Source organism: Cetorhinus maximus, chromosome 1, assembly GCF_964194155.1.
Source record: "Cetorhinus maximus chromosome 1, sCetMax3.hap1.1, whole genome shotgun sequence".
NCBI lineage: Eukaryota > Metazoa > Chordata > Chondrichthyes > Lamniformes > Cetorhinidae > Cetorhinus > Cetorhinus maximus.
In genome coordinates, this window is record NC_135879.1 from 151,067,851 (window position 1) to 151,083,234 (window position 15,384).

A 15,384-nucleotide genomic window follows, 5' to 3' on the forward strand; every position below is an offset into this window, starting at 1 on the left:
GGGCCTCCACGTCATCCAGCAGTTGCTCAAGGGACCTGTCATTGAAGCGGGGTGGGAGGGGCTGCGGTCATTTTTCCTTTGCTGGCCAAGTCTTCTGTGCAGCGGTGTTGAGCTGGAAGCAATGAGCGCTGTGCTTGAGGCTGGACTTTAAACATGGTGCCTGGCGTGATACGCTGGTGGGGTGATGGTGGGTGGGCGAATGAGAACCCGCCTGCCATGGAAATGGCATGTTTCCCAGGAGTGCATAAATAATGAGGTGAGTTTAGGACGATGTGTCGTGAAAACTCGCCATCACAGCGGGCGGGTAAAATGTTTTATCAACCCATTTTCACCCATAGTTTCACCTGCTATAATATATACGACCTAATTAGGGTCAGTTATATGATAGTAGAGAGATGTAGTTGCTCAAAATAAGCTATGAAAGATTGCCAAGCTACATAAAATCCATCAGTGGAGCTTCTTATAGTGTACTTTATTTTCTCAAGTTTAAGATTCTGCATAAGATCATGTATCCAATTAGTAAAAGAAGGCGGGGTAGACTGTTTCCAATTTAATAGAATATCGCGTCTAGCCAATAATGTTGAAAAGGCAAGTGCGTCAGTCTGAATTTTTGTAAGAGGGATGCCATTTGGTTCCACTCCAAAGAGTGCTATAATAGGAGAAGGTTCAATGTTGCTACTGAAAATATGTGAGAGCGATCTAAACATTTTTCTCCAAAACAAAGCCAATTTGGGACTCAACCAGTACATATGAATGATAGAGGCTGGGGCAGTATGACATTTATCACAGGTTGGATCAAAATTTGGATAAATCTTAGATAATTTCACCTTGGATAGATGAATACGATGTAAGATTTTAAATTGTAGCAGCCCATGTCTTGCACATACAGTTTTTTTTGTTTATTAAGAAAACTAGGCAAAGGGCCAAGCACCATAAGATAAGAAAATGCAAGGTTGAAAGGCACAGAAATATCTTAATTAGTAGTTGAGGTTTAAAAAAAACTATAGATTACAGGAGGAAAAGAACACTGAGGAGATGAGCAGTTTCACAGTTTTTTTTCTCTTTGACTAGAATGAGTCTTAGGGCTAGAATTTTCTTGATCAGACTTGTGGCAAAATTTACATTGGCGTGTACTCTGATATTGCTAATGACAAAGTGTGCCAAAATGTTCTAAGATTCTTGTCAGCATACGCCTAAATGTAAAATCTGGTGTAAAACAAGAGAAAATCAATACAGTTTGGGCCAGAGGAAAGCACGGTATGTACTTCTTTAAGTATCTTCTTTATGGTCTCTTTATCTTATTTATAAAGCTTTGCAAATTACAGCATGAATCCATCAATATAGGCAAAGCTATTTTTTTTCTTTTTAATGTAATATATTCTAATGTAATTAAAAATGATTCAAAGGTATGGAAGACACAGGATTAAAACAGAAAAAAAGCAGAATTGTTTTCTAATGGTAAGACACCGACCTAGAACATTTGGCAGAATTTTACGCCAGGTGGATTTTATGGTCCTGCCGAAGCCAATGGACTTTTGAACGGCTCGCCACATTTTACGGCCTCGCCCCCTCCGCAATGGGGCCATAAAATTCTGCACGTTAACTCTGTTTCTCTCTCCCCAGATGCTGCCAGACCTGCTGAGTATTTCTGGCATGTTGTGTTTTTATTTCAGATTTAAGGTATCAGCAGTAATTTGCTTTTGCATAGAAAATATAGTGCTAGTCTTAAAAGAATTAAAATGATGGCTAAAAGAAGCACAAAAAAAACCCACCAGGAATAATGACTTGGTCCTGCAGTGTTTAAAATGGTGGGTGTAAATTTGCATATGCTCAGAACTAGCGTAAATAGAGAAACCAATGTTCTCTGGTCTTTTGCTTGTGGGCAGCTATGTTAATGAGCTCAGTGGTGTTTTGGCAGACAAAACTTGGAAGCTGTACAAATGATTGAAGAAAATCACGCTCTAAACAGTATTTTAGCATAAAACGGGCATAAATCAATTACACATGCGTTTCCTTTGAATAAAACGGCACAACTCTGCTCTTGCCCTGTACTTACACTGAAACTTTCTAGGAAATTCTGGGCCTTCGGTTCAATAGTGAAGATGCAAATGCATTGCATTTCATTAGCTAGTAGGGATTTTAAATAATAAATTGTTATATACATTTCACACTGAATAATCCACATTGAAATATATTTTCTGATTTTCTACAGTTCCTGAATTTTATCTTATGATATTAAACAATGAAAGTTTTAGATTTTATTATTCTTAAGATCTATAATAATAGAAAATATTTTTGTAAGTTGTAAAAGAAAGCAGTCACAGGATTAGCCTGATCTAAGCATTTTATTTTCCTTCCTGAGTGATCAGAAATGTTGGGCAGAAATTTCTGCCTGTCGGGTGGGCGGAGCGGGTGTGGGCGGGCGCGGACCCAATTGCCACCCGCGATCGGGTCCGCACCGCCATTTTATGCTGGCAGGCCAATTAAGGGGCCCACCCAGCATGAATCGTGGCTCCCAAGGGCTGTCCCAAGGGAGTGGGTGGGCGGCGGGGGGTCTGCAATGACCGTCAGGTCCAATGGCGACCCGGGGGCCTGTTTTAAAAAGTTGCTGCAGCCTTTCAAAGGTTGCGAATCATGACCAGTGGACGGGCTTCCCAGAGCGCTGCTGGTGAGCAGGCCAGACAGGAGGGTAGGGCAGGGGGATGACTGCCACGCTGCCCTCCTCGAGGAGGTGGCAGCATGGCGGGAGGTCCTGGTACCCCAAGATGGGAGGAGGAGGCTCCCCACATGAACAAATGTGTCTGGGAGGAGGTGGTGAGCTCCCGCAACGTGGTGCGACGCACCTGGATCCAATGTCACAAGCGCTTCAACGACGTATTGTGCTCAGGAAGGGTGAGGACCATGTTGGCATTGGTCACTTAACCCAGCAGGTAGGCTTTCCCCCCGGTGTCCCCCCCCCGCCCAAGTCTGAGCGAAGTGACTGCATTGAATCATTGATGACATGTGTCCTTCGCTGGTTGGGCCAGCAGATATTGCCCTTGCTGAGGTCACCCTGAGAGGGTAGTGAAGAAATGGGCTCTGCACCCACAGCATATGGTACACTGAGACCCACATTACTGTTTTGGGGTCAACCTGGAGGAGCTGCACCTAGGCGCAGTACTGGAACTCCAGGACATGTCCAAGTCAGGGTGATGACATGCTGGGAGGGGAGCTTCAATGTGGCGTGGCACAGATTGATCTGCTGTCCTCTGCGTTCCACGTGCTTGTGCTTCCTTGCTATGGAAGGTTCGACCGTGTGGTGCCTAATGTGATGTAGGCAGCATTTGGCCAAGGGGGTGGGGGGGAACGGGCCTAGTATCTTTGTGTGCGTGTTCGGCAGCAGCGGGGTAAGGAGACACTGGAGCCCTGCAATGTCCCATTCTGGTTGAGGTGGGCCGTCCGCAAAGAGAGTCCAGGTACAAGTAGCACTAATCAATGTTCTTCTCTCCTTTCCAGGAGAAGAATACACATAATGTTGCTGAGTGGGTGAGGACTGGGAGCGGCCCGGCACAGTTGGCGATTCTCAGCTGCTTTGAGCAGGAGGCCCTGGATTTGGAGAGGTGCCATGCGCCCTGGTTCACCGGTGTCGGTGAGGCTGGGGTGCCACGGGCAGGTATGTTTGCCCAGCAGTGAGGTCACCATTATTCTCCCACCAGCCATGGCAGTGCTGAATGTTCAGTGATTGAAGTTTGCAACATGGCTTGACCATTGCTTATGGAAGGATGAGTGCATAAAGATCCGGGGGTCAGGGATGCACATTGACATTGTCTCCACGTTAACTAATCAAATGCCCTTGTTCTTCCTTTCAGGATCAGTGTAGCTGGGCCGGGAGGAGGAGCAGTGGAGGCCCCCTCTCACATCTGAGAGCCTTGAAGTCTCACCAGCGTCACACCATCTCTGCCAGGCAGGCAACAGCGCAGATACTAGTGGGAATTAGAACATCGGCTCGCGTCCCCGGGGCACAGTGGTAAGGGCACTTCACAGTCGCTGGTGAAGCTGGCAGAGACAGAGAGCGCCTATGGCGCCAGCAGTGGAGGACTGCAGGGTATCAGGCACATGCTCAGTCGGTGGCTGATGATGTGCCCCTGAAGTCCTCCGCGATGCAAAAAACGCAGGAAATGCAGCAGGGTATGCGGGAGCATCTGGTGGAGATACATGAGGCTTTGCTCGGCTTGGCGTCCATGTTGGAGGAGTCTACGCGACTAATGCCGACGCAATGAGCCTCATGGCCGAGCACCATGCGTCCTCCATGGAGAAAGTGGCGACTCTCGTGGAGAGGCTCCTCCAGGAGACCAGTCAGGGCTTCCTGGGGATGCGCTCAGACCAGCAAACCCTCACATCGGCATTGACCTCAGATGGTCAGTGCCAGTGTGGAAGATGGTCTGGGCACCAAATTTCCCAGCTCAGTGCCCATTCATCCACAGTGAGCAGGGAGGTCCGAAGCGACCTTACATCGGTGCACCAGCTGCCTGTCGTCCCTGCGGGCTCCTCTCCGGGTGCTCTGGATGAGGGCGGCAGCTCCTCCACCCCTCTGCCAGTGACTGTTGCTTCCGGTGAGGCTGCGATGACTGGAGAGATACCAGCTGTGGAACTGGCAGCTCCCTCCCAAGCGGGGCCAGCACAAGCTCCACGGGCTAGAGGACGACCGCCAAGGTCATTGAGGCCAACAGGACAGCAGAGTCAGCAGGCTATCTCAGATGCCACTCCCAGCGAGGGGTCAGCACCAAGACGTAGCACCCGAAAACGTAAACATAAGGCACCTTAGGCGCACCACGGGTTTATCACTGGTGCTTTTGTGTTGGCCTGAGATGAGGCCTTTATGCGTTTTTGTGATTTTTAACACCTTTGTATTTTGTTTCCTTAAGTTTCTTTGGTTGTAATATTAAATTCAGACATGTCACCATGAGGTTGCCTCTTTTCTTCTGCAGGTGGATGGTTTCCAAAAATGTTGAGTGTTTTGTGGGACATTCAGCTTTATTGAAATGGCCCTTAGTTAATGCTCCTAACCAGGTAGATTTTGCATTTAGGTATTGAGTATGGAGCCTACAACCTAGGCTTGTCCTGGAGGTCCAAATGTGGTGTGCTAGCTGAAAGTCCGTTGGGTTAAAGCCTCCCCGGTGTCCCTGACTCCTACCGGGTCAACGTCTACCCCCTCAGCATTTCCCTGTGCGTGCTCATCCTCGGACTCACTGCTGGAGTCATCGTGTGCAGCCGCAGACACTGCGTCGATGTCTTCATCGTCCGCAGCGTCCCCCCTTTCCAGCGCAAGATTGTGGAGAGTGCAGCATGCAACCACTATCAGGTAAGCACAATCTGGGGGTACTGGAGTGTACCCCCTGAGAGGTCCAGGCACTGGAAGCACACCTTGAGAAGATCGATGGCTCTCTCCACCACAGCCCTTGTGGAGGCGTGGCTCCTATTGTAGCGCTGCTCAGCTTCTGTTCTTGGATGGCGGAGGGGCATCATGAGCCACCTTCTGAGGGGATAGCCCTTGTCACCCAGCAGCCATCCATCCAGCCGAGCTGGAGCACCGAAGAGCCCCAGCACCTGGGAGTGTCTGAGGATGTAGGCGTCCTGGGAGCTGCCTGGGTACCTTGCACAGCCTTGTAGAATCAGCATCCTGTGGTCACACACTATCTGCACGTTCATGGAGTGGAAGCCCTTCCTGTTGACGAAGGCACCGGGCTCACCTGTTGGAGCCTTGATGGCCACATGTGTGCAGTCTATTGCACCCTGGACACGGGGGAAGCCAGCAATCGCTGTGAACTCTCTGGCTCGCTGTGCCTGGTTTTCCTGGTCCCAACGGAAGTGGATGAAGGTCAATGCACGCCTGAACAGAGCATCTGTCACCTGCTTGTCACAAGTGTTGACAGCTGATTGGGAGACACCGCAAAGATCACCCACCGAGCCCTGGAAAGAGCCAGAGGCATAGAAGTTGAGGGCAGCTGTGAGGGGTGTCCACCCACATAGTTTGCGGAGATCTCAGGCCCAATCATCTGACAGATATAGTTGACTGTCTCCCTTGAGAGACGGAGCCTCCTTCAGCATTGCACCTCAAACATATTGAGTTAGCTGCTTTGCCGCCTGTGTACCCTGGCAGGATAGTGGTGCCTTCTGCAGCCCCTTCCACCTTGGACTATCTCTTGGCCCTGCACCCCTTGTGCCTGTGCCTGTCCTCCCAAAGGTGGCTCCCCTGGAGGTTAAACTTGCACTCCTGGCCTCCTCCCCCTTCTAGCCCTCACTTCCTTAGAGGAGGTGCCGCTAGTAGAGAGTTCAGCTCCCATTCCCAGGCCCAAAAAGGATTCCTCACTGCAGAGTGCTGACCTGAAGGTTGTGAGCCCAGACTAAGCAGCTGGTATACATTTTGAAGTATTGCAGATCACACAGGCAAGTATAGTAACTTTGAAAACTCAATATTTGACAGAGCACACTCGCGACCCCACTGAACCCTCTTATTCCACCTGTGGATGAGGTTTATACAAATGTGTCCTACCCGCCTGCCCATTGTACCCATGCGCCGACCCGAAGATTGCACAGGCGCCAAAAAGTTGCTGTCAGTTGGCACCTCGAGGGCCTTAAGTGGCCCATTAATTAATGGCGGGCGTGCATCAGACATCATCACACGCCCACCCAATGAAATATTCCGATGGCACGCGGTGACATCGGGACGCTCGCCCGATGTCACCATGCGTCATTTTGAGCGGATGTGCGGGGCCCACCCCTGCACGCCAATGGGAAAATTCTGGCCATTGAGTTGCTTCTATTCATCATGCGGGCAGGGCACATTTTATGTACAATTAAATTGCTAAAGGAATGCAACAGGCCTCCAATGATTACAAAACATTGGACATTACCGATAAAGCTTTAAGCTATCTTATTGCAATTTCAATTCCATATGAAAATTATACCTCAAAGTGAAAGAATAGATATGTTGAAATCTAATATAAAATGTTATCAAAATTTACATTGTAAATAAAGGATAAATAGTAGTATTGCGTTTATTGTCTTTTAGCCTTGATAATGTAAGGTAAAATTGTTCAACAATTAATTTCAGGATTGATTCTTCACAGCTTTAAAGAACCTTTATTAAATACACATGCCTTATATGTATGAATTTTCATGTTGCATTGTTAACACTTCTTGATGTTAATCTTTAGAGTTTCTATTGTACTGATTTTAGGTGATTTATTTTCCCTTACTATGAATTATGCATTTTGGAATTAATACTTAAAAGGGTCATCTAAATCAGTCATAATTTGCATCGAATAATTGGTGAAGTAAAACCCAAGCAGTTTTAGTGACAATGTTTAAAACAAACTGAGAAAAATGCACCTACAAAGCATTATGGGAAGCACAGTTCTTTTGTTTCCTTGACGACAACTGCAGATGCTGCCATCACCATGGGAATGGTTCTTTTAAATGAAGCTGCAACGTCCAAAGGTGATGTAGGCAAAAGAAGAAGTAAGTTATGCCAACAGTTTATATATCATTGTTTTACTTTTTTTGAGTGGACAAGGCATTTCAAGTTGTAAAGTGTTGAATAAGACATGCAATCAACTACTTTGTAAGTTGATCTAATGTGTTGTGTAAATATTGGCTTTGCTCTTGCTATTTACCAAATATCCCTTACTTGATAGAGTCTACTACAGAGATTGCCAAGGCATGACATAATTTCAACCATCTAACAATATTCAAAACATTCAGGGGGAGGGTCTTAATGCTTGACAGTTATGATATTAAGTGAAGATACAAATGAATGGTCATTGGGGTCAAAATTTGATTGCGACTGAGATCAGGCACTGGGATCACGATGCAGGATTAACCCATCCCCGTTCAAACTAATGTAGACAGTAAACAAACTTAAGACAGCCTGTTAATTTAATTATTGTGGAGTGGAGCTCAGCAATGAGCACACTACTGAATGGCTGCATGCCTCAGCATGGGGCCCAAGGTGGTGCAAGGCGAGCACCACTTAATGCTAACCTACACTCTTAAAGCCTCTGAAAGGTGTGGTGCATTCTTGCTGCAGCAGAGACTGCAAGTGATGAAAGAGGAGTTAATAACAGGAAGAATGTTGGAATATGGTGCAACAGAGGAGAAAACCAAACCAAGGTTCTAAAATGCAGCACTGGAAGCCTTGGTGCAGGAGATACAAAGGAGGAAAGAGGCCCATTGCTGCAGAAGACTTGGATGAGGACTTTGATTTGGGGGGTGGGGGGGGGCATAAAGAAAAAAAGCTGATAGGCATGCACACAGAAATGTTTGGTGCGTTGGCAGGCCTGCCAGAGAGCCTGTGGTCACTTTGAAGGAGCCCGGAAGTGTTAGGTACCAGTATGGTTTCACGCAAGGCTTGGAGCCCTCCTTTCCAGCATGGAAGTCCTGCCAACTCCATGAGAGCACTTGAGAACTAAACCATGATGCAGCCATTGTTTGCCAATGTCCCAGTTTCTATTGCAGCACAAGCAGAATCTACCCAATATCTGAGTGCTGCGATGGAAACTCAGACTATTTCAGGCTGTGAAATCTCAGCTTGTTGTCTGTGGATATCAGGATCGAAGGGGTTTTCAGGATCCCTCACCAGTCCAGCATTTTGCCCTCCAGAAGATTACTTGGACTGCTGAGGTGCCACCAAGAAGAAGTGTTAGTGGTTTGGTGGAATGTGAACCTGATGTCCCCTCATAACAGCATTGGTGAATCCACCACTGCAACTTCTCCAGTGCCCTTGCTGTTGTCTGTCAGCTGGTCTATACTGCTTCTGCCCATGCCAAGGTGATGCAGACCGAAGCAAAGTCTTCTTGGCCCAGAGATTCTCAAAGTCATCTTGCAAGGCCATTTGCAATCTCCATCAGTGGGTCAGCATCTTCCTCTAGTCATGCTGCAGTTGCTGGGATAGTGTGGGAGCACCAGACCAGGCAAAGGTAGGTGAAGAATGTGCAAGGGTGATTGGTTGGAATTATATGGAATATTAGATGTTTTATTGGATATAGGTGTTATGGAATGGTTGTTTTGTTGTTACTTTTATATCTGGAATGTGGTCAAAATGATGCTGTGATGATTTGTAACTGAGTGATAAGATGTCGGATTGTTGCCCATTGAGGATATGGGTTTGGATTCACAAGAACCAGAGTTGAATAAAAAGGAGTGGGAGTTGGCAGTTCGAGCCTGAACCATCATTTAGTACAATCATGGCTAAATTTCTGTCTCAATTTCCACCTTCCCACATTATCCCCATATTCCTTAATTCCCTTAATATCCAAAAAACTATCCATCTATCCATTTGTGTAATGAATGTATTCAACGATTGAGCATCCACTGGCATCAGGGGTCGAGAATTTCAAAGGTCCACAAGCATTTGAGTGAAAAAATTCTCCTTATCTAAGTCCTAATTGGTTGAGACTGTGATGCCTAGTTCTGTCTAGCCAGGGGAAGCATCCTCCCAGCATCTCCCCTTAAAAAGCCCCTTAACAATTTTATGGGCAGGATTTTAGTTCCCACGGGCGTGTGCACCCGACCCAATCAGGCGTAAAATTGCACGTGATGATGTCGGGTGAGCATCCTGATGTCATCATGCACACGGGTTCCAGAGCCGCACCCGCCATTAATTAACAGGCCACTTTAGGCCATTAACAGTCTAATTGACGGCAATTTTTCATTGCCCGTGCGATTTCGCGCTCGTCACATGGACAGGCGGCCAGCCAGCATTTTCAAAAACCTCATCCAAGGGCGGGATAAAAAGGGTCAGCAGCATTGCCAGCCTGAGTAGTGAGGAGTTTGGTAGGTAGTTTGCTGCTGGTGACTTATTGGTATTTGGGGCTTCATTCTTGGCATTTCCAGGATTCATTTCAGGACTCCTTGGTATCTGCAAGGCCCCCAGAAGATTCAGACTGTGTGGACCCTTCCAGGAATCAGACAGCCTTCAGTTACCCTGGTAATGGGGATTGTGGTCTCCACTGGTGGCACCTCCTCTGAGGAGGAAGAGAGGGGCAGAAGGATGAGGAGGCCAGGTGTCCCTATGTAGTTTCCAGGGGAGGGAGGCACAGGCACAAGGGACGCAAGGCCAGCAGTAAGTCCCAAGGTGGAAGGGGCCGCAGAAGACACCACTATCCTGCTGCCAGGATTTACAGGCGGCGATGCAGTTACCTCAATATGTCTGAGGTGCAATGCTGAAGGAGGCTCCGCCTCTCAAGGGAGACAGTGACCTCTATCTGTCAGAGGATTGGCCCTGAGATCACCTCTAACAGTGTGGGTGGACACCCCATGCCAGTGGCTCTGAAGGTCACAGAGGCCCTCAACTTCTATGCATCCAGCTCTTTCCAGGGCTCAGTGGGGGGCCTGTGTGGTGTCTCTCAATCAGCTGTCCACAGTTGTGTCAAGCTGGTGACAGAAGCTTTGTTCAGGCAGATATTGACCTTTACTCTTTAACGTACGGACGAGGCCAGCCAGGCTGAGCGAGCCAAAGGCTTTGCAGCAATTGCTGGGCTCCTCCGTGTCCAGGGTGCAATCAACTGCACACATGTGGCCATCATGGTGCCAGCGGGTCAGCCGGGTGCCTTCATCAACAAGAAGGGATTTCACTCCATGAACCTGCAGATAACGTGTGACCACAGGTTGAAGATTGTGCAAGTCTGTGCAAGGTACCCTGGCAGCTCCCATGACGATTACATCCTCAGACACTCCCAGGTGCCAAGGCACTTCAATAAAAGTGCTCCAGCCTGACTGGATAGATGGCTGCTGGGTGACAAGGGCTATCCGTTGAAGGGTGGCTCATGACGCTTCTCCGCCACCCAAGAACAGAGGCAGAGAAGCATTACCATACAATCATGCATCCGCAAGGGCGGTGGTAGAGAGGATCATAGGTCTTCTCAAGATGCATTTCCGATGCCTGGACCATTCGGGGGGAGCACTACAATACCCCATAAAGTGGACATCACTGATAGTGATTGCATGCTGAGCTCTCCATAATCTGACACTGGCAAGGGGGCCCCACTGGAGGAAGAGGATCTTGACACAGCTGCACAGGCCACAGATGATGAATCCAGTAGTGAGTTGGAAGAGGAGCACGGTGAGGAGAACACTGAGGGCGTGGAGCCAGACCTCTGAAACCTCCGGGGAGGCAGGGACACCAGGGATGCCTTGATCCAAAGCTCCTTCAGCTAGGCTGCCAAAGATCTGCTTTCACCTCATGCCAGGGTTGCCTCCTCCATCTTGGATGTCTGAAGGGACACTTTCATTTGGTCTCAAAGAACACTCAATGCCTGTGCAATAAAGTTCAGAGCCATTTATGTTCAGCATTACATACTGGCGTACCCTGCGCCAATAAAATAAAAAGGTGAAGAATACTCAGGCCATGATGACAAAACCAACATTTACCTAATTTTGACAATTCCAAACTATTTACATAAACTTCTCTGGTCTTCATTCCCAGACCAGTATAGATAAAGTAAAAAATGAACATAAAATCGCCCGTGATCTGTCCTTCTTGTGCTCATGGTGCCTTTAACTTACGCTTGTGAGTGTTACGTCATGGTGCTCCCACCTGCTCGCTGCCACAGGCATTGGAAACAACCTGTTGACTGTGGTTTCTTGTTGGCCTTGATGATCTCGGCAGTCGTCCTCTGGCCAGTGGAGCCTGTGCTGGCCCCGCTTGGGAGGGAGCACCCAGTGACACTGCTGGCATCTTCCCAGTCATTAAAGCCTCACCACATGTGACAGTCACTGGCAGAGGGGTGGAGGAGCTGCTGCCATCATCCAGAGTGCCCTGCGAGGAGCCCACAGAGATGACAGGCAGCTTGTGCGCCAACGTGAGGTTGCTCTGGACCTCCCTGTTCACCATTGATGGATGGGCACCTAGCTGGGATAATGGGTGCTTCATCCATCTCCCACACTGACACTGACCACCTGAGCTCAATGCTTGTATGAGGGCTTGCAGGTCCGAGCGCAACCCCACGAACCCCTGATTCTGTCCCTGGAGCTGCCTCTCAATGGAGGAGGCAGTGCCCTCGGCCATGAGGGTCAACACAGTGCTTATGCTCCACATGGACTCCTCCATAACAGAGACCATGGAATGCTGACCCTCATGGATCTCTGCCAGATCCTCCCGCACATCCCGCTGGACATCCAGCATCTGCCTCCTTATGGACGACTCCAGAGGCTCATCATCAGCCACCGACTGAGCGTCGTCCTGGTCCCCAGCAGTCCTCCGATTGCTGACGTCCTGGGCATTCTCTGCCTCCACCTGCACCTCAAGCGAGTGTGAAATTCCCTCACCAACGCACACTGAGATACTAGCTGCCGAACTAATGCCCATTGAGGTGCGCTGGTGCCTGCTTCAGAAAGCGGGTGTGATGCAGGTGCAACAGAAGCTTGGTGGTCTTCCGGTGTCAAGGGTGACCCTTTGGGGTCCACAGAACGAACATCTGCTGGTGAACCTAAAAGGGAGAACAAGGTCATGTCATTAGTTCAAGTCACCACACTGTCACTGTGCATGCTAGGAACCCTGGTGAGACAATGGAGATCTGCAACACGGTGACATCGCCTTCCAATGATCAATGGGGACTCCAGGTTCACGGCTCACATCAGTGAAGAGATTACACTAGAATGATTGCACAATCTGAAACTCTCACCTCTGTGCACTGCACTCTTACCTTCGTCTGGCACCTCCGCCTCTCTATGCCCGGTTGCATGGGAAGTGCCGGCTTGCGAGCTCCAGGACATCTTGCTCGAACCTGCTGAGCAGGTAACGAGGATGGACTGTACGTGCCCTCTCCGTCTGGTTACTGCTTGTCTTCACCTGAAAGAAGAGAGGAGCATTGATTAGTCCAGTCTGTACCTGCAGCGTCATTGCAGCCTGGCCTACCCCGGCTGAGGAATACCTCGCAGGGCACATCCGATTCATGGCCCTTGAGCCGCAAGGCGCTCACTCATAACAGCCAGGGCTCACCCCCCTGGCCAGCTCCGGCATCATTGACATTTGGCGCTTAGACTCTAGCACCTTGAAGTCTATTTGGCGGGGGGACAGCCACACCTTAACTCTTCTGCACACTGACCCATGCTAACATGATACTCACCCTTCCTGGGGTCATTGAAGGACTGCACTCATGTGCGCCGCACTGCATCACGGCTGCCCACCATTGCTGCCACTTCCTCCCATACCCTCTTGGTGACAAGGGTGTCCCTCCTGGCAGCCACCTCCTCCAAAAGGACGATGAGGCACTCGTTGGAAAAGCGGGGGGGGGCAGAGTGTTCACCCAACCTGCCCTCCCGCCTACCATGTCCAGCCACAGTCGACTCAATGACTTTGGTTTGGGAAATCAGAGGTGATGTCCTTTCATGACAGCCTTCCTGGGGCTGTCTAGGCCACTTTTAAACCGTCCGCAGGGTCACCATTGAACCCGGCAGCCGACAGGCCCCTGGTCCTGCTCGGCCCTTCCCACCAATGACGAGCCACATTTCATGCTGGACGGGCTTTAATTGGCCCACCAGTGTAAAATCGGGCCGAGGGCTGATCGCGGGCGGTGGACCGTTTCCAGGCCGCTCCGGGGCCACCATGCCCACCTGATGACCTCAAAATCCTGTCCTATATGTTTCAATGAGATCACCCCTCATTCTTCTAAAGCCCAGGGAAAATAACCCCTATCTACTCAATCTCTCCTCAAAGGACGACCTTGCCCACTCACTTAACCTGTATATATCACCTAACTTTGTACCATCAGGAAACTTGGATGCATTACTCTCGGTCCATTTGTTTAAGTCATTGATATCAATTTTAAATAGCTGAGGCCCAAGTACTGATCCTTGTGGTACCCTGCTATTTACAGCTTGCAGACCCAAAAATGGCTAATTTATTTCCATTCTTTATTTTCTCTCCATTAATCAATCCTGAATCCATGCTAACATTATCCCCAATCATATGAGCCCTAATTTTGTGTAGTAACCTCTTTGAATGCTTTTTGAAAATACAAAAAGATTGTGATCTCTCTTTTTAAAAGTGTACAGTAAAATTCGTGTGAGCTGCACCTCAAGTATGTTCCGTCTTTTCAAGCGCAAAAGGATTCATTACACAGCAATGTACCTCAGAAGTTAAAACTGTTAAGTGCCAGAGAAATCTGTAGATTACAGTGGGTTACAGCACAATCTTTCCCAGTGACTCCCTGCCATGTTGAGTATTGCAAGCCCTATTTGAAACAGAAAGGTCAGATACATCACAAGTTCTTTCCCTGGGCTGTACGCAAGTCCTTTAACCTATTGGGGAGTCTGCCTTGGCACACAGCAGCCTAGAATCCCACTCTGTCACTGACCATATGCTGTACGACATTCACTGGTTCCGTCTTACCTATCCTGGTAGTTACAGCCTTAAAAAATACACGTACAAACTTGTCAATGGTTGACTCTGCCTAATTATATTATGATTTTCTAAGAGCTGTAATACCACACCCCTGATTATAGATTGTAGCATTTTTTCTACTATTGATGGTAACTGACATATAGTTCCCTGTTTTCTGTCTCTTTCCTTTCTTGATTAGTGGGGTTACATTTGCCACCTTCCAACCTCAGTGGAGTATTCCTGCATATAGGAAATTCTAGAAGATCAAAACCGATACATCCACTATCTCTGTAGCCACCTTATTTAAAACCCTAGGATGCAGGTCATCAAGTCCAGCGGATTTGTCAACTCTAAGTCCATTAATCTATTCAGTATTATTTATCTTGTGCATCATATATAATCAGATATGGCATCATATATCTGAATGAACAAAACATTTGCAGCAAAATAGATGAATTAATAGCACAGATAGAAATTAATAGGTTTGATTGAATAGTCATTATAGAAATGTTGTCACAGAGTGATCAAGGTTGGGAACTAAACATTCCAGGACATTTGGCTTTTAGAAGAAATATGGGAAGGGGTTGAAGGGAGGAGGGTAAGGAGTAGTCTTAATGCTAAAGAATGGAATTAAGACAGTAGAGAAAAAGGAACTCAGGAAAATCAAGCTATAGATTCATTTTAGGTAGAGCTAGAAAACAGCAAGGGGCAGAAAGCACTGGTGGGAGTAGTTTATAGAACCCCTAAAATAGTTGTAGTGTTGAGCAGAGCATAAATCAGGAAATCAGAGGTGCACACGACAAAAGTAACGCTGTAATCATGGGGGACTCTAACCTTCATATGGTTAGGCAAACCAAATTTACAATAATAATAAGGAGGATGACTTCATGATACACAAGATAGTCCACCCTGCCAAGTCCCCTCAGGATCTTATATGTTTCAATAAGATCTCAATCATCTAAATTCCAATGGATACAGACCCAGCCAGTCCAACCTTTCCTTGAAAGATAACCTCCCAACCC

The 15,384-nt window shown here is 48.0% G+C and overlaps 1 protein-coding gene across 2 annotated transcripts in view; it reads left to right on the forward strand.

Annotated features, from left to right (window-relative positions):
* Positions 1-15,384, forward strand: part of tusc3 (tumor suppressor candidate 3) — a 754,082-nt gene that overhangs the window by 489,569 nt on the left and 249,129 nt on the right. For both annotated transcript variants that reach the window (XM_078556286.1, XM_078556336.1), the window contains exon 8: positions 7,426-7,500. In XM_078556286.1, the coding sequence (XP_078412412.1) occupies positions 7,426-7,500 (75 nt within the window). The remainder of the gene's footprint in view (positions 1-7,425; positions 7,501-15,384) is intronic.